The sequence below is a fragment of the Balearica regulorum genome, chromosome 3 (assembly GCF_011004875.1).
Source record: "Balearica regulorum gibbericeps isolate bBalReg1 chromosome 3, bBalReg1.pri, whole genome shotgun sequence".
In the NCBI taxonomy this organism is placed as follows: Eukaryota; Metazoa; Chordata; class Aves; order Gruiformes; family Gruidae; genus Balearica; species Balearica regulorum.
Window position 1 is genome coordinate 31,948,567 of NC_046186.1, and position 23,606 is coordinate 31,972,172.

General features: G+C 41.5%; 1 protein-coding gene across 4 annotated transcripts in view; it reads left to right on the forward strand.

The window, feature by feature from the left end:
- The first annotated feature begins 6,528 nt into the window (after positions 1-6,528).
- The window catches only part of ADGRB3 (adhesion G protein-coupled receptor B3), a 472,696-nt gene continuing 455,618 nt past the window's right edge, over positions 6,529-23,606 (forward strand). For 3 of the 4 annotated variants that reach the window (XM_075747416.1, XM_075747418.1, XM_075747419.1), the window contains exons 1-2: positions 6,529-7,394; positions 10,125-10,893. In XM_075747416.1, coding sequence (XP_075603531.1) covers positions 10,140-10,893 — 754 coding nt within the window. In that variant the 5' untranslated portion in view covers positions 6,529-7,394; positions 10,125-10,139. Of the gene's footprint in view, positions 7,395-8,376; positions 9,016-10,124; positions 10,894-23,606 lie in introns of those variants that run through there. The other variant, XM_075747417.1, reaches the window with a different exon arrangement.

Here is a 23,606-nt window from a genome sequence, read left to right on the forward strand (position 1 = left end):
AAAGAAATGTCATGACGCTAACCTTTGGACAGAGGTATTCAATAAAATGGATGTTAGTCAAAAAAACCAACCCTAGTATCAAAAATAAAGGCAGTTGTCCTTAGATGTCCTTAGATGTGGCATTTATGTTGCTCCCAAAACCAAGAATATTTCCATTGATAAATGCACATACAGGAGAGGGGAGGAGATAAACAAAGAAGGTAAGTTGCAAACCAATGGAGTGAAATGAAAGGATTTGAGACACTACTTGAGCTAAGCAGGGAACTGTCGAAACCTGCAAAGGCAGCGTTCATGAAATGAGGAAAACGATCGCAAGCTATAATAGTAAAGAGGTAGGAAGAAAAACTAGGTAGCAAAGGTAGCTGCTGAAAAGCAAACAGTTAAAAACATAAAAACAAAAGAATCTCCTTAAATATATGGAAAGCAAGAAGCTCGTAAGAGTCACTGTGTCTGCTGGGAACTTCAGAGAATAAAGACAGCAATTAAGGAAGAGAAGGACGTTGCTAGGAAGTTAGAAGATTTATTTGCATCAGTCTTCACAATAGAGGATGTTAGGGAGATATCTACTCCTGGGTAATAAAAATGAGGTACTATCAGATGAAGAGGTGCTGGAACAAATCAATCATTTAAAAAGCAGGAAGCCACCAGGACTGAAAATTCTGAACAAGAAGTAGTTGAGCTATGCAATCTCTAATTGAAAAACAACTCCTGTACTGGAAGGTTAGAGAGTAGCAAATGTTTCACATATATTACAAAAAGGCTTTAGGATGATTCAGGGAATCAAAGATTCATAAATCTTACATCTGTACCTGGCAAATTAAAAATAAGAAAATAAAACTCTCAGAAGACCGTAAGATGATAGATCTGTGCAAAGGAAGATGATGCCTCACTCATCTCTTAGAATGTTTTCAACACATCAGTAAAATACCATAGTGGTCAAAGGAGAATCAATTGACATCATTTATTTAAACTTCCTAAAGGCCTTGACAAACTTTCTCACAGGAGACTGATAAAAAGAAGAGACATAGACAGCTAACCAAAGAACTCTGTTCAGTGTAGCAGCTATCAGAAGAAAGAAGCACGATATTAAAATGAATCAAGAACAGGACTGAGATGATAAAGAAAAACAATGTTATATAAATCAGTGATGCAGCCTGATCTGAACCACTGTGTGCAGTACTGGTTTCTACATCTCAGAAAGCTATCAGAAAACTAGAGAGTGTTTAAGAGAAGAGTGACAAGAGTGATAGAAGTTCCTTAAAAAGCATGGTTTTGTGGAAGTAGAGTGGAATAACTGGAATTATCTTAAAAAGAAAATTAAAAAGAAGCATGATAAAAATATGTGAAATAATTGCTAGAAGTAAGCCAGAATTTCATTTCTCCCTGCCTTAGTACAAGAATATGGTGACACACAATTATATCAAAAGGCAGCAAATTTAACAGAAGTGATACACATCAGTTTTCACATAGCATACATTTATGCTGTGGGACTCGTTAATTGATAATGCTGAGGCAGAAAAAATGTAAGATTGAAAAGAACTAGATTCTTATGTGGATAACAGGAATGCATGGAGTTAAACTAGCTAAATGAGTACTGCAGGCGAACTGAAGCTTATCTGGATACTTAAATAGATTTCGAAATACTGGAGACTAGGTCAGACTCTATGAAGCCAAATTGTCAAAAATATTCCTGTTCTGGGTTTTCTGCACTTTCCTCAGGAGTGTTAAAAGGCCACTGTCTGAGGTAAGATGCTGCACAGATGTTCTTCAGATCCCTTTTGCCCATGTTCCTAGTGTCACCTATTGCATGAATTTCACTGTCTCTGGCCCAATAATTGTGATTGAATAACACCACCAAAATATTTAAACTGAATAGCGGAATTTTAAAGTTCTTGCAAAAATCTTCACTTAAGAAGCCATACAAAGAATGAAAACAAACAAGCAAGCAAGCAAATCACTGACCTTTTCAACTTGAAAATTGTCAGCCAAACAAAGGTTTGTTTGAAATTTGGAGGGACACATTGTTTTCTGAAAAAAATCAACTTCCCAAAGGAAAACCAACACTTTCCCTGAAATTTTTAAATTTTAAAATAGAAAGTTTTCATCACCTCTACCCCTCAGTTATGCTATATATTCTTGAGCACCATCTACTGGTGCTGTGTTATTAATTATTTATGAAAATATAAATCACTTCTCTAATAAAATGCAAATATAATCATATAATCTTTCAAAAGATATTTAAAATTGAGAAGGAAGAATATAACCTATTATTTATTAAATTTGTATCTCCTCTTGATGACAGAGAGAAAATTAATACTAGTGAAATTCACTGAACTCAGTAGAGAAATGCAAAATTTCTTAATGGTTTCTAACATACTGGACCAAAAAAACCAAATACAAGTCTATGAAATTATTTCCAATTTACACTCGCTCTCAATTTGTGAGAGGAACAAAAGGTTTTTTCTTCTTTTGATATTTAGGTATTTATTCAATTTTATAATAGCTGCAATATGGCCAGCATTTTCCAATTTATTTCTTCCCTTCAGACTAAATTAAATAACATTTCTCTTGAAATGGTCCTACCAGCTTTGGATTTAAAATTTTCCCTGGCTTATAGCAAGGAAATACTGTCCTTACAGAAATTTGGTGTTATGCAGCAGAACCTGTGACACAGACTAGAAGATCTATGCTTGTCAAAGCGGATTTTGAAGAGCCTTGCATGTCTGAGTGGGGCAACAGATGTGGGGAACAGATCAGTGCCACTTCTACGTAAGCTAAGAGGCTCAGTAAAATATTATTTGACTCTTACCTGTAAGTTGGCTTTACAACCACAGTTTCCATTATTGTGCATAATAAGGTGACATACCTAAGTGTCTGTAACTGTAGACAGTTAAATATGATGATAATAATAAAGAATTAAGCATAAAGTATTAAAGTCTTTATGGAAAAAAACATTTTATCATTTTTGTTTTTAATGCGTGCCTTCAGTGTTGGAGATAGACTGTCTTTTATTTGCTCAAAGGAGAGACACTGCAGGCTGCAACAGAGTGACCTTGACTTGAAAAGAGTTCCCCTAAGGGTGACAGGTGATTGAGTGAAAGAACAGTCCATTCTCCAAAGCCACTTGCTTTGAACTGTGGCCTCCCTTTTAAAATTTGCACCAAAAATGACAGTGAATTATAATTCCAATTGTGTTGTATTTTGTGGTGTGTTCACTAAAACCTGGGCTGAAATCATCTAGCTGCTATGACCAAGATACCAAAGATCTCAAAGTGCTAATGCAGATTGGGAAAAAAAAAAAAAAAAAAAAAAGGCAACTAAAGGAACCCTTTAATTTATTCCATCCAACATATTAAATTGGGTAAGCCTCATTTTTCTCACTAATATAGAAATTACTTAAAAATATTACTCTCCTCCCTCTTTCCTAGTTTGGATCAAGCCCAACCTTGCTGAAACAATCGCATCGAGTCTAGAAAGCAGCACTATAAATTTAGCATTCACTATGTTGTGCCTATCCCTACCACACTACTACTGAGCGACATAACACTTCTTTCAGTGCCTTGATACTTTCTTTGTAGTACAGATGGCACCACATGTGCCATGCAGTTCTGACAGCCCTCCCGTGAAACAGCATGGAATTGTATTAATACCTTATTCCTGGGTTTTAACAGAGGTACTCAAACAAGTTGAATCTGCTCAATATTCCTGAAGCATGTGTATAGGCTCGCTTTATATTTGCCCTTCAGACTGTAGTTTAGCACTAAATGTATATACAAAACAGCACCATTCCAAACACAAACTATCTGCATGCCCAAATTAAACAAATACCTTGCTACATTTCTATTTATTTATATTTTGTAGACTTAAACATATCCTGACTCTTACTTCTAGACTATAAAAATTCCAGGTTTTTGTTACCTCAAATGCAGCTGCATGACACCTGGCAAACAAATCATTTCTGAAGCTGGCCTCAGTTCAAGTAGCAAAGCACCTCCAAGTGGATCATGGATATTTGCGTACTTGCAAATGGTATAGCTTATTTTAGAGTTAGTTCCAGTAATTAAAACATGCATTGTTCAAGTTGGATTGTGACAAAACTTGAGAAGAAATCTGCAGAGTGCTCTGTGTTGTCATCCCATCCCATTGCGTCCCATCCCATCCCATCCCATCCCATCCCATCCCATCCTATCCCTCTGTTCTTCAGCTCCCATAGTTAACCTAAGTGTAACTTGCGCAACTTCCATCCTTTCCGTCAGTTTCTAGACAAGAGGCCAAGGAGTCTTCCCTCCCAGATTCCTCTCCAGCATTGCCATGTCTTCACAAAATTGAAAAATGGAAGTTAATCACCAGGCTGGGATACCTAGGAAGTTGCTAAAGACAACGGTTGACCATACATTGTGTATTTATTTATCTTCATTTCCACTCACAATTAAAGAAGCTACAACTTGCCAATGCCACAGGAATCAGGTGAAAGAGTTCACTCAGAATGGCGCTTTTTTTGTGACCAGCCCTCAAGTTCTTCATTTAATATAAAGGCGGAGAAAAAGATACTTAAATTGTATGTACACTTTTGATTTGTTCTGCTCATATCAACCTGTCCATGAACCAAACTTCCCTTGAAGTATTTCAAGCAACATGACGATCACCCACAGATAATATGGAGTGTCACCGAATGTGAGAGAATATGATTATCTCTAAGCCAGTAACGGTTCAGTTTTCATTGCATTGTATTTGCTGGGCATAGATCATGCACATCTCTCACATTTTCCTTGGTTTGGATAGGTATTTTTTTGTTTTATTTTGACAACAGGGACATAAAATATTTATGTTTGTAAAAGCTAGCAGGGATGTAGTTTACAGCTTGTACCTATGGAAAATACAGTAAAAAGCTATAACCGTGCTTTCGTTTACTTTGGTCAGAAGTGGTTTGTGACCAGTAATACTTCTGATCAGAATTTGTGCAGCGTGTAATTGTAATCATAAAAGCTCTGTATTAACAGAAATTCAAACCTTTCCGGGGCTAGGGCAGGAGTGTATGGGAGAAAACCGTTTGCTTTTAAAGACTGATTGGTTTGGACGTTGTCCAGAAGTTTAAACTTTCGTTGCATCGGGGTGGGTGAGAGGGCGCGTTCAAAACCACGCAGTCATGTTTCACTTGAACTTTGAAAGCGCAGAGGGGCTGGCAGAGGGAGCAGGACCACACAGCCTCGGCAAGGCTTTGTTCTCCTTGCTGAATGGCAGTGGTGGGAGCGCACAGCAGCCAGGCTGCGAGCTGGTGACTGACAGCAGTATTTATTAAAATGTCATCTCCTAATTTTCACGCCGGATATCTGCTGTCGCATAGACTGCCCCGATCTCTCACGCCAGCGGGAAAGGCCAGAGGACAACCTAACCCGCCCTGGGGAGCAGGAGAGACACAGCCGGAGAAGAGGGAGAAATTGTGTATCCAACCCTACCTTGCTGTACCAAAATAAAATTTTATATATATATATATATATATATATAAAAACCCACCCCAAATCTCACCAAAAAACGGAGGGGGGAGGGGAGGGCTGCCTTCCTTGTGGTAAAGCTCCTTCCGCGAAACTGCTCTGCCTTTTGAGCCCCACCCGCTGCTAATGGTGCTACTTGAGCCGCTGTCGCCTGGCAAACTCCGCTCGCAAACCGGCGGCGAGAGCCCCCCCGGGAGGGGGCAGCGCATCTCCCGCGCCTGGTACCCGGCACTGGGCACCCCGCTCCGGGCAGCCCCGCCGCAGCCACCAGCTCCCCATCCCTGCCCGGGCTGGGCCCAGCGGCGCTGGCCCCGCAGAGCTGCCGGCCCGCGGCAGCCGGAGGAAGGCAGGCCAGCCACCATCCGGGCAGAGCCTTATCTCTGGCAGGGAACAAATACGGCGTTAATTGCAGCCTCGCTGAGAAAATTGCTATTGTTTCCAGTCAAAGGCAGGCGGCAGTTTCAGAGGCTTTATCCTCCGAGCCTTGTATCAGTTAATCTGCATCGCGGTGCCGAACTGACAGCTCCCGGGGCTGCGGCGGGGGGCGGAGGGGGGCGTTATGCTTTAGAAGAAAGAACGAGAGGAAGGAGATCAAGTGCGGGCTTCCCCCTCACCACCCCCCGCCGCCCCGCCGTCCCCGTTTCCCTCGCCCCCCCGCCCGCGAGTTTCTCTTACGCCGGGGCGCAGCCGTCCCCAGCGCTGGGAACCGAGGCCAGAAAAAAACCCCTCCCGGACGCAGAAAACAACGTTTCTGGGACGCGCTCGGTGCCGAGCAGCCGTGACGCGCGAACCGCACCGCGGGCCCCGCTGCCGGAGCCGGGCGGAGCGCCGGGCACACACGCACACTCACACGCGCGCGCGCGCACACGCGCGGAGCAGAGCGCAGGGGCGCGCACAACCCCCGCGCGGCAGGCCCGGCGCAGGGGCGCGCACGCCGCCAAGGGGAGAGCGGGGCGCGCAGCCACCTCCCCCCTTCCACCCCCCCACCCCGCGCCCAGCGGGCGGCGGAGAGGCGCGCGGGGGGGGGGGGGGGGCGCGCACGGGGCGCGCACACGCGCTCACTCAGACACCGGCACCCACGGAGGCTGGCTGGCTGGCTGGCTGCCTCACACACACACAGACACACACACACACAGACACAGACACACACAGAGCGACACGCGCGCGCGCGCAGAGGCACACACACGCAGCGGCAGAGCCTCTCGCTCCCTCCGTACTCCCTGCGCGCCCGGCGTTCGCACCGCTCCCCGAGATCGGCAGCCAAGGACCCCCCCCCCCCCTCCCCGCCGCCGCTGTCCGGCCATTAGTGCCTGAGGGGGGAGGAGGAGGGAGGAAAGAGGAATAAGTCTATTAGTAATAACAACAACAACAAAACCCACCAACAAATCTGCACTAGCGCCTTAGTCCTCCGCTCAGACCGTCGCCTGCCTGGCATCGCCGCTCATCGGGCTGCTGTGCTGAGACTTTGTTTCAAGTTTAAAAAAAAAAAAAACCAAACAAAAAAACCCAAACAAAAAAAAGCCTTCGCTTGCTCAGCCACTTCCATTTTTTTTTTTTTTTCCCCGCAGTCTCGCTGGTTTGAGGTGGTTTTGGTTTTTGGTTTTTTGGTGTTGTTTTTTTTTTTTCCCTTTCTTTTCTTTCCCTTCATCTGGTTGGATTTGGTGGATCCGGAGCCCAAGCTGCTTTTTTTCCTCGGTGGGGTGTGCGTGTGGCGTGCGGGGGTTTTCTCGCTGCGTTTTTTATCTTCTGCTGCTTTTTTAAATCTTGGTTTTGAACCTGAGCCGGGGAAAATGGGAAACGGTGCTTCCGACAGAAGGGGAATCTCTCCATCACTGTTGTTGGGACGTGTGCCTCTGGTGCTAGTGTTTTAGAGAAATAGCCTGACAGCTTTCGGAGTGGAAGGTAAGGGTGCCCGGGGCATTTCCATTTCCCGTTTCCAGGGATTACGACTGGAGAGCTTTTAGTTTGGGATTCCGGGGAGGAGGCGGCGGAGGAGGGGGACAGGCTGTTGCTGAAGGATAGAGAGAGAGACGGCACATACAAAATGATCTCCGCATTTACTTCAGCGCTGCAGTTTAAAAGTTAGAGAAGTCCTTTTTGCGACGGGTCTGCTTCCCTGAGAGCGATTTCCAGCGAGGCCGAGAAAAACCTGAGGTTTGTGCACGATTGGGGTAATTTGGGGGGGGGGGGGGGGATGTTAGGTTAATAGGAAGTTAAAATAAGAGAAGTCAGTGGGTCTTCTGTTGGGGGAAAAAAATAAGTGGAGTGATGGCGCCGTCTATGTTCGGCTAAACTACAGTGTCACCTAGAAAATCAGTTTGGGGAATATCCAAACTAAACGTCCGTTTGCTTTTCAGCAGAAGAGGATTCTCCCCCTTCCCAAATGGGCATTAAGCCTGTGTGGCCGTTCTTTAACTCCCTCCTCCATGGAAAAGAAAGATCTTTTCAATATGAGTGCCTAATCCTTTTCAGTGAGCAGATTCACTCTTGTATTTAGCAATACCGCAAACTAACAAAAATGCTGCCGGCACACTCAATTCGGGGGGGTGTGTGCGGGTGTGTGTGTAATGCACAGAGGGAGAGAGAGATTAAGACAATGTTGTGTTTCAGTAGCCTTTCGTGAACAAACGCACAACTAAAATGAGGGCTATTTGATTACATTTCTTCATAGAAAACAGCCTAGCACTGCAGACGTCTTTATTTTTCTAGTGCAAATATTACATAGGATGGGAAAAGTCGGAGGCTTTTTTCCTTTTCAAACAGAAAAGCAAATAAGCCCCCTTTCTGCTTTCCAGATTATAAAATTAATCCTTTTTCATGGGTGGAATTCCTAATTTAGACACTTATTGTCACATTGGCTTTCAACGCCTACACCATCCTGAATAACACTGCGCAGAACTGCATTGCCTGCAAAGTGCTTCAGCAAGGGGGAAATTGTTTCCAGAATTCCTGATAAGTTTCTCTTTTTTTAAAACCTTAAATGCTGTACCAACCCTATTTGGAGAAGGAGGACCGTGTTATTCATTGAGATGGACGCTCAGAAAGGAGAAAATCCGACTGTGTGGATAGACCCGGCAGCAGCTCTGCTTTTTTTTTTTTTTTAACCTCCGCTGTAAAGAGGGTTAGAGTTGGTGCTGCTTTGCCCATTTCAAGATTCAGAGTTTGAATTATAATCTAGGAGATAAGAAAATCTCTTCAAGGGAGCTTAATCCGGTGATTTGCTGTGTGTTACGCAATGGGAGACAGAAGATGCCTTGCTGTTTGGTGAGGAGATGAAAAGCTAGGCAAAGACACACATCAAAACTCAGTAACGGTGCCTGTGTGTGTATGCCTGCCTCCGCTTACAGAGCAACAGTGGAAGAGACTGCAATCTAGAGAGTTTTGAAATTAGCTGGGCATCACTTCTGTCTGCTTGCACTTGACAGCAGAAGGCGAAAAGCTACTCATTTGTAAGAGATAAGCAACTCCTCAGAGGTTAATGCTGAAAACGTTGAGTTTGAATTTTTTGGATAACGTTACAGAGGTAAATATAACTAAGGTTCGCTTTATTAACCTAGGCCACTGTTAAGAGAACAGAGCGTGTGGAGGCTGTAACGGTTGACAGGTGCAGTAAAACAGCTTTATTTGGAGATACTAGCAGAGAAAATGTAATATGTCTTTCATCATTCAAGTGCACATCTGCAAAACCCAGCTAATCAGACAGTAGAAGATAGTCGTAGTAAGAGGGCAAGTGCAGTCCAATAGGTGCAGAGCTCCTGCTGTAGCACTGGCAGCTATACAGAGATACTGATTGTCGATACTAATACAGTGATCCATTTTATATATGCTAAGGGGTTGTAGCAGATTGAAATTATTATCTTAAAAAGCTAGCATTTAGTGGTAGTGTCAGACCAACACTAGTTTCATCTGTCTGTTTCGTTCTCCGATAGTCTCAAAATTTTATTAATGCATTAATCTCAGTATTTCCTGCCTGGGTTTTATTTTTATAGAGACCTCTGTATACCGGGTGGCCAGGGTGAAGGCATGTAGGCGTAGGAGAGATAATGTTCTGTCTGTAACAAATAATAATTTGTGCATTTTAAAATGATGGCTGTAATTCTTCACACTTACTTCTCAGACTTAACAGAAAAATAATATATAACAACAGACACTACTGGCTTTCTTGTTCTATTCCGGTGAAATTCTGCATGTGCATATTGTATATGCACATATATGACTATAGCAGACTACTTAATTACTTTTTGAAGAAAGAAAGAAAAAGAAAGAAAGAAATTGCTCTTTTCTTGGTCTGTCGGGTGAGGCATCTAGGTTTTTACCTAAGTTGAGCAGTTCTAGTCCACGCCATGATGACTACATCCTAGACAGGAGAGGACATTCCTATTAATAATCTAATAGATGTTGTTTTTTAATTTGACTGTAGAAGACTTGGCTGTTGCGATGCCCACGTGATGGCGCTGTGCACACAGCAGCAAGCCCGTCCCTTGCGTTATAAAATAAAAATTACCTGCCCTTCTTTCTGAAAGGGGCTCTAACTGCAAGCTTGAAAACAGCTGGCTCGAATATTGGAAGGAGTTTGGTTTTCAATGCGTGAAGAATTCTACTTGCATTTTTATTTCATTTCATCTCCTGCAGGCCAAATGACATAGGATGAAGGCTGTTCGTAATTTGCTGATTTATATATTTTCCACCTATCTACTGGTTATGTTTGGATTTAATGCTGCCCAAGACTTCTGGTGTTCCACGTTGGTGAAGGGGGTCATTTATGGATCGTATTCTGTAAGTGAAATGTTTCCTAAAAACTTCACAAACTGCACTTGGACGCTGGAAAATCCAGATCCGACCAAATATAGTATTTACCTGAAATTTTCCAAAAAGGACTTCAGCTGCTCCAACTTTTCCCTCTTGGCTTATCAGTTTGATCATTTTTCCCATGAAAAAATAAAGGATCTTTTAAAAAATAACCATTCTATAATGCAGCTCTGCGATTCCAAGAATGCTTTTGTATTTCTGCAGTATGATAAGAATTTTATTCAGATACGCCGCGTCTATCCTATCAATTTCCCAGGATTACACAAAAAAGAAGACGACCAAAAATCCTTCTTTGAGTTTTTGGTGTTGAATAAGGTGAGCCCAAGCCAGTTTGGGTGCCATGTGTTATGCACTTGGTTGGAGAGCTGCTTGAAATCTGAGAACGGGAGAACCGAGTCCTGTGGGATCATGTATACAAAATGCACCTGCCCTCAGCATTTGGGAGAATGGGGAATAGATGACCAGTCCCTGGTGTTGCTCAATAACGTGGTGCTGCCCCTCAACGAGCAGACAGAGGGCTGCCTGACCCAGGAGCTGCAAACCACCCAGGTCTGCAACCTCACCAGAGAAGCCAAACGGCCGCCAAAAGAAGGTAGGTGCTTCTCGGAGGGGGGGCTGAATCCCACACCGGTGTGTAGGTCCTGCTGCCGGCTCTCCTTGATATTCACATTCATTTGACTTGCTCTCCACTCCAGCTCACCTCCAGATGAGGCGAAAGGGCTGGAGAAGATGCATGCTCCCTCAGGGCAGGGAAGGCTGCATTTTCATTTCTAAACTGGCCTAACCTTCAGCATATAGTTCTGCTGAGCACTGTTGAAACTCTTCATAGGTAGGATCCATCTGTTTTCAGCCCCCACTTACAGGTGGCAAGCCAGGAATCTCCCTCCCCCTCGCCACCTCTTTACTGCAACCACTCGACTACAAAATCTTGGCTTTCTTGGTATGATCCCTTGACTTTGCAAGGAAAACATTTCCAAAGGCATGCGGGCAACCTGACTGAAAGACCAGTAGATTTACCATGGTCAGGACACCCGGTCCCAACTGGGCCACCCCTCAACAACCTAAATACAAAAAAAAGCAAATGCAGTTCTTCAGGGTGAACCCTCTGCCTGTGGTGCCCAAAGATGTGAGGCACCACACAGAGTCAGCACATCCTGTTTTGACGTGATGGGAGCCCCACAAAGGGACCACGGGCTGCTGCTGCACCCCTTCTCCAGGCGGCCTCGGCTCCAGGAGATGAAGGCTCTGAATTTCATAGTAGTGTTAGTGAGGAAGAGGGGGTTGGTGTGTCAGTCCCAGCAGCTGCTTCACGTCCGTGCTGGAAAAGGGGGGGGTTATGGAAGGGTGGGAAAACTGGGGTCCAGCAATTAGAGTGCCTAGCCCCTCTGCTTCATACCTCCTGTTTTGGCCTCCTGATATTTTGGGGAGATCAGGGATGATTTTAGGAAGGACATTGTGGGGGTGCGAGGCAGAGAAAACATAGGCTGAACCTAGATGTGGGGCTCTGGCTGCAACCTGTGGGCGAGGGGGTCCTTCAGTGCAGCCATGCAGGAATGGGAGAAGGGGGGGGATGTGCCCCTGCGGCAAGGGATAAATCATCGAGCCCAGGGTATTGCATTTTAATGCAGGAAATGTTCCCTCTCTCCTTGTTTTCTGCATAGCCACAAAGCTCCCAGTCTGTGGCGAGGCAGCGCCAAGCTCCCAGCCCCCCTAATAGAAGTTGCTTTGTGGAGGAATGTAACATTGACACGTTGTTAGGAGAGGATTTTCTTTAAGGGCAGCCAAGCCCCAGTGCTGTGGGAGAAGAAAAGCTGAACTTGCTCCAGCTGCCGCGGTGCCAGGGGCCGCGGGCAGGGCCGGGGGGGAGGGATGAGGGACACTTTCGGTGTCCTGCAGGTCAGCGCCTCTCCCAGCACCCAGCAGCTCGGAGCCCAGGAAACAGAGCGAGCTTAAATGACGGGGAAGCTCGTCTCCTGTTAAAAAAAAAAACCTCCCAGAGAAGCCTGTGCAGCGGCAAGGATGGTATTTAACATCGTTTAGAGCTAATTAGTGCCCTGGGAGGACGAGGCAGCCCCGGCCGCGAAGCCCGGGGGGGTGCAGCAAACAGAGCCGGGGCCGGCCGGGAGCCCCAGGCGGTGCGCGGAGGCGGCCGCCTCAGCCCGCCGCTCTGCGCGGGTGCGGAGGGGCTCACACCGCCCCTAAGCGGGCCGTAAAAGTTAGATGGGGAGGACTGCTTGCACCCTCTGCACTTCTGTCGTGCATGTCGTGGGCCAGGGCACGGGGAAGCCACGGAGCCCATTACAAAATATAAACCCCGCAGACCCAAAGGCGCGTAGGAGCCGCGCAAGTCTAGCGGGGCCCCGCGGAGGGGGCGGGCGGCGCTGCGGGACTCGCTCCCACGGTGGGAGAAAGGCGCATCCCCCCCCCCATCCCCGGCCCTGACCTCCATCCTACGGTACCGCCTCGATGGTGGGGCTGGGGGAGCAGGAGTGCGAGCACAGAGGGGGGCACAGGCCGCCGGGGCCCTTCGTATCGCTCACAAAAATAAGCTGAGTTTCAGGGGGATGCGTGTCTCCCAGTGAAAGCGCCTGTTCTGAATGTGCTTAGTGGAAAGGACCGAGGAAGCTTAGGGCAAACACCTTTTTTCTTTTTTTCTTGTATTTTGAAACACGTGTCCAACATATTTTGCTTCCAATTTGAGACATACTTTAATTCTTGTCCCTACTTGCGGGTTTTCCTATATATTAGCTCGAGAAGCGGCACTGTTAGAGGGTGGAAATCTTGTTTGGTAGGTGGAAGGTTTCCTTCACTTGTTTTTCACTGTGCTTAGTGTTTTTTTGGTGTTGCTGAGAATTTTAACAGTAATACAATTATTTCAGTGTTTTATTTAATTAATGCACGTTGTAATTGTTCATCAGATTGTTACTAAAAGTTACAATCAGTTAGCAAATTAAACCTCACGGTACTTCTCAGTAGTAGTACACTCTGTCTTCCCCTCAGTGTTTAAACTATTTTCCCCCTTTCCTCAGAAGGCTGAAAATCTGCAAGGGAGATGTGTTGAGTCTTTGTTTTCTGTAGATATAGTTGCATTTAGCAAGCACATCAGTCAGTGTATTTGTATGTATAAAGCTGGTTTGTGGTTCAGTTAGAGGCTTTATTGAGGGATCAAAATGTAGAATATTCCTGCCACAAAAATAACACAATTCATGACTTGTGTCAGCAAACATTTAGGCAAGAAACGCAGATTCGCTTTCACAGGCAATCTGCTTCAAGTTAGATTGGCACAGGTAGCGAAAAATAATGTTGACCAATAACTAAGAGAATGGTTTCTGGTTGTTAGAGTTCTCAGCGGCAACTGAAAGTACAGTTTTGTTAGAGTAACTTGAATTTTAAAGGGAACGGCGGTTGCTTATCCCTGTGAGAGTGCTCCGGACTTGGTAATATTGTGTTTTAGGAATTTGTGTATTACTTTGAGGTTTGGTACTGACATTGCCTAGCAATGACTTTCGGAAAGGAATTTCAAAGACCTGACAGCTTTCTACTGGATTATGCATACCCTTCCATCCTTCAGATTTGCTTTCGTCAAGCTTGACTGTATAAAGTTCAAAATCTTTTCTGAAAACTATTTCCAGTCACATTTTAGAACCATAATGTAAATAGAGAGCATTTAGATTACAGCCTACTGTTTCTTTTTTGAACCTCTGAAGATTTTTGCAATTTTGAATATGATAAATGGCTTAGGAAAATGGATGAAAGTCAGTATTTTTCCTTCTTAAAAAAGTGTTGCATTTTACAAAAGATGTGACAAGTATACAATGGATGATTGTGTTTCTAAAAGTGCTGAAGAGTGTTGAACAATAAAAGGAACTAGGTCAAAAAAAGGAAGCTGTAACTGTTATTTTTTTAATAAAATGGGTTGGAAGTACGTGGTTAAATCAGCATTTCTTCCGTAGGCAGATCATCTTTGGTGTCACTGATTAAAGCAATATTGAAAATCGCCACATTTTCACTAAGACCCAGTTTCGTTGTATCTTGATCCTTTTCCACAGCCTTACATCTGAGGTGCTTAGCTTGGATCAAAGCACTAGCAAATAGATCTCAATGAACGGTCTGGCAGGGGCCTGAATTTAAGGGCTCAGGGGAATTTGTCCTCTTCAGTGCTGTGACTGAAGTATCTCATGAAGTTTCTGTCAATAAGACAGGGCTCAGTTCCAGCTTTTGTGGACCTGTAGAGCCTTTGCATGTAGTCAGTCCATACAATTTTATGAATGATGATAATAAGAATGCAAAAATATTTTTTCTTATTGTGACCACTACAGAGCCATAATATTATTGTGAGGTTTTATAATAGTTACTTAGAAACTAAGAGAGAGTTTTCCCCTGTGTTTTACTGCCATATCTGACAGGGGCCCTCATAAAACAAGGAAAATAATTCTTTTGCCCTCTTACTTTCATCCAACAGAAGAAAAGAAGATATTCACGTTAATTAAATCTTGACATTTGGAGTTCCAGGCTTAATCTTGTATATCTCGTTCAGCCAGTCTAAAATAATTTTAGTAGGGATTTTTTTAATATGCTGTAAATGTAGCATTGGTCTACTTTGTTACAAATTCTAACAGCTCACTGTGTACCAGCATCTCAGTATTCAGCAGCTGATGGGTTTTTTTTCCTCATTTCAGATCTGAAAACAACAAGGACATCTTAGCAGAGGATTTACCATAATAGATGAGACTTTAAAACAATAATTTATGACCCATTGTTGATTAATAGTAAGATGTAGGATCCAGATAGTTTTGTGAAGCTTTCATGGCATGTATGCATTTATTTATATGTAGTTCCACGATTGCCCACCTCCTGTTGCACACATTTAAGATGAATTTATTATATTCATCGCATACCCAGAGGCCACTAGCTGGCTGAGTAGGCTGGACATCCCTAGTCAGAAAGTCATAGGCAGTAATAATATGTCATAGTGTGGCTCCATCAGAGGATTTAAACTGTTAAATCAGTGTAGGATTTATCTAGGAAGATCAAAAATTACAAAATGGAGTCTAACAACCTTACACTTCTACAGGGATATTTAATATTTAGTGTGCAACAACTGTTTGAGACTAAAGCAAAATTTAGATAATCCAAAATAAATAAATCTGTTGTCCAGAATATTGAATGAGTACAGTAACATACGTGGAAGACTTGACGATTTTTATATCCTGCTGCTTGCAGTGGTTCTTTTATCCATGAGTTCAAGGGGAGAAAGGAAGGTGAGCACTAATGGAAGAAGAAGCTTTTTAATTTTGTGTGAAAGGTATTTTTTGTTATGACTTATAAAATATTGTTTAAAAACTTAAAACTGCTATACTAAAATAACCTATTACCGTTCAGGTTATGAGCAGTTATGAGCAGTTTGTCATCACACTGTTATGAGCAGTTTGATCGCAGTGAAAATCTAGAATGTAAAGAAAACTAATTTCGCTTTAAATAACTTTTTACATGAATATTGTTCCTCCTAAAATGTTCATGGCCAAAATCATCATAGAAACTTTCATAAAAGCAGTTGGAGACATTGTGTTTCTTCTTTATGGGTCTGGTTCCTAGTTGAAGGAAATGTTTCCAAATCTCCTATGGATTCCAGTGTGCTTCATATATTGACCTTTTTGACTTACTTTGCTAAAAGAAAACAATCACCCTGAACATTTATATTCTTAGTACATATTTGGGTCACTCCGCACCACTCATAACAGGATGCTTTATCAGAGCCATGCAAGTTTGATTTCACATTCTTTTTTTTTTTTTTTTTTAGCAATGCACTGTAGAAAAAGCATTAATGATCAGAATTTCTTTTAATCAATAAGCCCTATCTTTTTTTTCAAGGATTATATGCTATTATCACTAATGATTGTACTTCAGTTTGTTGTGTATTGATCATTTCCACCTGATTTACTTCAGTAAACTATGAAACTTCTTGTTTTGATGTAAAGTTTAGAAGTTTGTGTGCAAGAGTAATAAGGACTTCGCATATGTTTACTGACTTTGGTGGGAGTTGGATCAATCCATAAGTGAAATTTCTGATACCTTCAAAAAGGAAAATACCCAGACAATTTCCTTTACAGTAGGAAAAGCCTATATAAATGGCTTTCCTTCCAGTAATTTATTTGCTTTATTAGTAAGCTATTTTTATATCTATATCTATATCTATATATCTGTCTGACTGGTAATTTCTTTGGTATCACAGATTCTACCAGTATTTTGTTCAGCACTGCTCACACTAACAAGATGGCATATTACTTATTTTGTGGGAAAGGTCAGCCTACTGCCTTCAGGAAGTCACTGTCAAGTGTTAGCCCTGCCTTCAGGAAGATCACAAATATACTGTTTAGGATCTGAATACCAGTTTTTCAAGAGCTCATTGCTTGCTTAAAACATTCATGGCTTCAATGAAATAGCATGTGGAAAGTTGTGTTACAACCGAACCCAGGATTTTGGTTCCCAAGAATTCCATTTTTGCTTGAATTTAACCTCTATGTATGTGCGTTGATGCACATCAGACATTGTGGAGACCTGCTCTCAGCTGGGGACAAATGCTATAGAGACCTCCACTCTAAAGAGCACAGAGCATAAATAGAAACCAGTGATAAAGAATGGGGAAGTTCTATAAAGAAATTAGGTGTTCAGACTGAAGTCAAAGAATATCTAAATTAGGAACAGAATTCTGACTCTCTTGCTGCTGGTCCCAGTGAACTCGATAGTACTGAGTCCTGTGCTATCGGATATTTCAGACCAGTCATGCCATATTTGTTTGCCTTTTTCATACCAGTAAGCTGTGCCTTTTCTCTTCAAATACTTCTATCACACTTTGTCTGGGTGGGCAGAGTATACAATATATTGACTGGATTTTAGACCTCGTCCTCTGATTTGCTTGTGCATTTGACAGATGTGGAAGTGTTCATGTGTAGAACAGCCATTAACAGAACTTAATGGTGATTCTGTTTACATAGTGGGATTTCAGTTATTAGGTCTCCGTGACATTACATGGAATTATATTATGACATAATGCAGGTACTGCATTTCTTATTATTATGCAGTGTTTTATACCTACGTGTATATATATATTTTATACATTTATATAATACAATAATTATATGATCTGTTACATTTAATACATTCTCCTGTACTCTTTTTAAAACAATTTATCCTCCTCTGTTCAAATCTAGCCATATTGCTGTTTTGTTTAGTTTTCTATTTGCAAAAGCATGGAAAAATCTGCTTTGTGTGTTGGTATACACAGAGGAATTTTCAGAGGAGACTTTCTTTTTCTTTTCTTAGGGAATTAATTTTATGAAGTTTATTCAGTTGTGTTTTATCAAAGGATTCCAACTCAAAGTTGTTGTAGTTCTCAAATTGAAGTTTAGCTGTTCATTTATAAATATGCAACAATTGTAATAAAACAAAGGTCACTGCAGAATTCCTTTGAGTATTATTTGCATTCACTGTTAACAAGAAATATAAAATGCTCTTTAGGATAGAGAAAGTTGTACATGATATAAACTACGAATTTACAAATTATGCATCACTGATTTATGAATATTTCAGAGTTTGTGCCCTTTCTAATGCTAGTTAAATCTCAAAAGGAAGACAGTCAAATTTTTCAAAGTCTTTCTCAGTTTTGTTAATCTCTTAGAGAAGTTATAAATAAAGTTTTTATCAGATTACTAACACATTTTTTCTGATGGACTAGCCACCATCAGAATTAATAAAAACAATCTGTAATAACAGTGTATGAGACCAGTGTTGTTACTTTACTCTGAAAAGGCCAAATTATTGTCCTTACTCAAGGCAAATTCCCCATGCTATCAAAATAATTTGGTCTAAATTAAGATTAGATTAGAGACCACAAAAGAGATGTGAAACAGTGATAGCATGTGTTCCTTCTACCAAAAGCAAATTATTTCATAATTTGTATTAATTTTATCCTTTCAAACTTCTTAAGATTTTTTTTCTCTGTAGTTTTACATTTGAAACTGTCCTTGACATTTAGTAGAGTGAAGCAGATGCACTTAAAAAAAAAATGCAATATTGCAACTACTTGCTGCATTTCTTTCTCTTCTAGCTCGTTAGCCTATCTCTTTATGTGCTTTACTTCAGCTTCTGGTTGGAAGTCCTGTTAACGATTTTCCACAGCTAAGAGCCGGAGAATTGCTCTCTTGATCCTTCATCCCCTCCCCATCATCCCTCAGCAAAGCTGTTCAATAGTGCAGAACTATCAGCTATAGCTGAAAGTTATAAACCATGCTATAAACATTGTCTTGGCATAACTGATGAACGAGCAACCATTTTTGGTGAAAACTGCCCAAAAGGGGATGACGCATTATTCTCCCTGTTGTCTATCAAAAAGTGGCCAATATCATGCAATCATAGAATCAGAGAATGTTTTGGGTTGGAAGGGACCTTAAAGACCATCTAGTTCCAACCCCCCCTGCCATGGGCAGGGACACCCTCCACTAGACCACATTGCCCAAAGCCCCATCCAGCCTGGCCTTGAACACTTCCAGGGATGGGGCATCCACAGCTTCTCTGGGCAACCTGTTCCAGTGCCTCACCACCCTCATAGTGAAGAATTTCTTCCTAATATCTAATCTAAATCTATCCTCTTCTAGCTTAAAACCATCACCCCTTGTCCTATCACTACATGCCTTTGTGAAGAGTCCCTCTCCAGCTTTCCTGTAGGCCCCCTTTACGGACTGGAAGGCTGCTAGAAGGTCTCCCCAAAGCCTTCTCTTCTTAGAGAAGAGTTACTCTTGCTCCCTCTTTTCCATACATTAGCAGCCAGTTACATCATATTGTATTTCTAGACAGCTATACCAGATTTCGTTACAGTATTACTGGTGGATCCTTCAAAATAGAGTCCAAGATACATATTTATCCAAGGCTTCCTGCTGACCATTAAAGAGTGATGCAGATTGCTGTGAAAGTGTGAACAGAGTTCTCGGAGATGAGTCTGCGAAGCCCTTGGAACTCATTCCTGTAGTGCAGCTAGGAAGGGCTTAAATTACTGAGCAGAAAATCAGGGAATTGAATTAATGCTGTTTATTTAGCATTATTATAAGGTTATGAGGAATAATATTGCACATGCTTGATGCAAGAACACTTTTTCCCAAAAGGGTTTTGTAAAATCTTAAGTCTGAAGATTTCATATGGAATATTTCTTTAAATCCTAAATGGTTCACTTTTTCTCATACACTGTTTGCTTCTCTATCCTATGAATATATCTTTTGCAGTCCCTTCTGCACTGTATACATAGATGTCATTTGTCTGCAAAGCTGGAAACTTCAGCTTGAACTATAATGAGTTATGTTTTTATCCTTGGAAGTGTTTTGTTTGTTCTGTGGCATTGGCTGATATCTGCAGTGATTGGCACACATACAGATGCTCCATATGGGTAGGTTTGAAAGTTGATAGATGTGCTTCATACTGACAAAGGAGAGGAGGAAAAATGTTCAGCACTGCAGGTGTAATGTGAGTACAGAGCCTAGCCGAGCTGGTCCTGCCTGCACCAAATGTCTAGGAGGTCACTAATAATGCCGAGAGTGTCATGAAGGTTCACTCTCCTTGGAAGGGAGGAGGACACCAAGACTGGGATATTAGCCAATCCCAACACCTGATAAAGTTGTGGGAGTTATGTGTAGGACCATAGGGCTTCAGCTGATTATGCTATTATTTGAGTTCATAAATAGAATAGATATGAGTTGCACCTCTTGAAGCAGAATTATGATCACAAGAAAAGTTTGATAGCTATTGTTCTGGGAGAATGTAATATACTTAAACATAATTGGAGCAGGACCTGGAACCAATGTTTTCCTGTCTCGTAAGTGAATGTTCAGATTATTACATATTTGTTCTCTTTTGTCCACTGAATTTTTAATTTATCCACAAAAATTGAGGCACTTTCAAATTTGGGAAAAATCACGAATATTCCTGTTCCTTGACCAGACAGAACCTTCTGAGAAGCAGAGCCACTGAGTCCAGACTGCTCCAGGTGCTGCAGTTGATTACAGGGCGTTCAGGTCTGGGTTGGCAATATATACACAGAAGGATTATAAAAGGAGGATGCCATCTCTGGCCATCATTCGTGCAAAGTTTGGTCAAGCAGGTGTGATCCAAGACCACCTTTTGGATAAGGTCTTACTGCCAAATAGGTGCAAGTAGCTCTCAGGAGTTTGCTACTTCTCACAGCTAAGCTATTCCTAGACCCATCCGTGCACCTTGTGCATGTTGTTTATGGCTCTTAGACACCTGTGGGTGTGGGATGAACAATTTGGAGGTCCCCATTTTGGATGTAGGCCTTGGAATTGATGATGAGGCATGTAAATTTATGTGATTTCTTTTGTAAATACAGCTTCTGTGCATCACTTCCTGTCCCTGCGGTATTGTTGTAACAGTACTGCCTTGCCTTCTGGTGGTATTATGAGGATAAACATGTCAAAGTTTATAGTTTGCTCAGTAATTAGTATCATACAGGTTCTTAAAATATATAGATTATGCCATCATTGCTAAACCTGAAAGATTTTTTTTACTCCACAGTTCTGGTGAAAATAAAATCCATATTGTCTTCAGGTATTTTCTGCTGCTTGAAGTGAAAGTGTGATTTTTATTGACTGTTTTGCAGATGAAATATATGAAGGGAATGAAGGACTTTTACATTTATCTCCTATTCCATGCTTTTAAGTTTTTGGATAATGGCTTTTTTTTCCAAGTGAAATCCTAAGTGTTGCAAAAAATAGATTTTACTTTGATAACATAATGCGTACAGTAACTTTACAATATAAGAATTTATATCATAAATAAGACTTGAAGGAGAACCCAAGGGTGCCAGGATGTAGCATCTAAATATTTTTCAGACATGACTAAATTCCTGCTTTTGTATTCACCTGTACATAATTAATCTTACTGAATCAACAGGATTATTCATGTAAATGGGATTTAATTCAAAGCAGGTTTGCCAGTAAATACCCTCAGTCGAAAATGTGGGTACTTTAAATATATCTCATCAATATTAGAACAGGAAACCATTATTTTATTATTAACAATAATTTATCTAAATATTATTAAACAAAGTAATTATAACAATGAATAATAATAAATTACTATAAACAAATATGAATAAATATTAATAATAAAATAATAACAAATTTACTATTATGGACTGTCTTACGTAGTGTTAGATAAATATTCTCTGTTCTTGTTATCCCAGAACCTAGTTTTGCCCAGTTCCCAGGTCTGCACTGCTTTAATTGATCGTCATTATATTCTTCCTTAGCCCTGGGATGCCCAGTGCCACCCCGGGCCCCCACTAACGCTGCCGGACCTGTGCTCCCCTGCACTGCACCCAGTGTCTCCTGCCTGGACACCTCTGCTCTCAATCCATTCTCTCATTGCCATGACTGTCCTCTTCTGCATTGCAGCGTTATGCTGGGGTAATAAGTACGTCGTTCTGTACAGAACAACTGTTTGTTGCTACCATCTATAAAAAGAATATGATTCTAAGAAGATAAGCAAAAGTTAAACAAATCAGGCAGTAGCTGGCTGTCATTAAACAATCTAAACAAAGCTCCAGGAAGAACAAGACAAATTCAGACAATACTTGACATGTCCCGAGGCTATTTAATGGCAACGGTGGTGCTGCCTTTATTGGGATACAGGCCTATGCTAAAAAATATTTAGAACTAATCTGCAAGAATGGCACTGGTTATTGTCATTACACTTTGTTGTTGTTGTTGCTTTTGTTGAATGTGTCCAGGAGCTGCCATGGAATTTGTTATAAAATTTCAACATTCTAAAGCCTGCATCTTTTTTTTTGTTAGATGAAAGAAAAAGTAATATCACCTTGTTGCTTTATATTTGACAAATGGTATCGCACTAGACACATCTGGATAAAAACAGGGATCGCTTTAGGATCAGTTGGCTGATGTTTGGCTATGACTGACGCAAATACTGTAGGAACAGATGCTTCTTAATTCTCGGTTTTTTGTAAATTTGGGGTTGTATTTATCTTTAACTTTTTCCTTTTACCAAATACTTTAAATATATGATGTGTGTTTGAACACAAAGTTGACAGTCATTTAACATGACAGCCACTGTCAGGGAGTTTCTTCCTAAGGAGAATGCATTAAATTATGAAGTATTGGAAGATAGTATTTATTGTATTATGAGCTGTGGAAGAATATGTGGCCCTGAAGGATGTGAGTATACATAGTAAAGGTTATCAAAAAACATCACAAAAAGATCATCTTAACAACAGAAATTATAATTTACGTAGATGGAACGAGGTGAGAACTGCAGAGGGAAGCACGTAGGATGTTTTGCTGGTCTGTTGAAACACTGCCCAGCAATTATTAGATTTCAGAGTTTGGTAACTGCCATTTTTTAAAATCCTAACTGAATATCTTACAATAATGTTTTGGCATAGCGTGAAAGGATTTTTTTACATTTCTAAGGTCTGTTTTCTATCACACATATACTTCGACCACAATGTTTCACTTCAAACAGTTGGGTTTGGAAGATCTTAGAAAATCATTTTGCGTTAAAATCAGTGTGGATCTTTTCAATGGTCTGGTGGCTATTTTTCTGGCTAAGAGAGATCTCAATTAAAAAATACAGGTTATTTTCCTAGCAGCACAGAATGTTGTGAATTGCATAGTCCTGTTAACATGGATCTTTGATACATGTCTGATACCAACCAAGCATTTAAAAGTCTTGTCTATTCAGTCTTTCCTCACAACTCAGTTGTCATTACAAATTTTGAGCTTATGTTTTGTAACTACTTACGCTCTTTGTACATTTTAAGGGTGAATACTGTTGATTAAAGGTGATCTTTTTTTGCAAATTAAGGAGAATCACTGTGGTATTCTGAAGAGAAGTCTACAGGGCCTTTACACAGGGAGAAAATTAGATTCCAGATCAGCTGAAAGGATGAAAGTTTAGAAAGTATTTTTGTCTGTTATATGGATTAATTCAAAATGCATAAGCGAATGAAACAATGGAGACTAGACGTAGGGTACACTGGAGATTTCTTAAGGGAAAATAATGCTGGAGATGCTAAATCTCTTCTATTGAAAGACACTGTTGCGATATGACATCAAGATGGTGTCTGGTAGTGTGATACAGCCAGGAATCCTGCCATTTCAGGACAGGGATCCCTTTGGCATGCAGGCAAAAAGACCCCCCCGGTATTCTCCTTTGTTCCTTTGGCAGACACACATTGCTCATGGTAGTAGCGATGCGCTGGCAAAGACACAAAGTGCTGTGTTG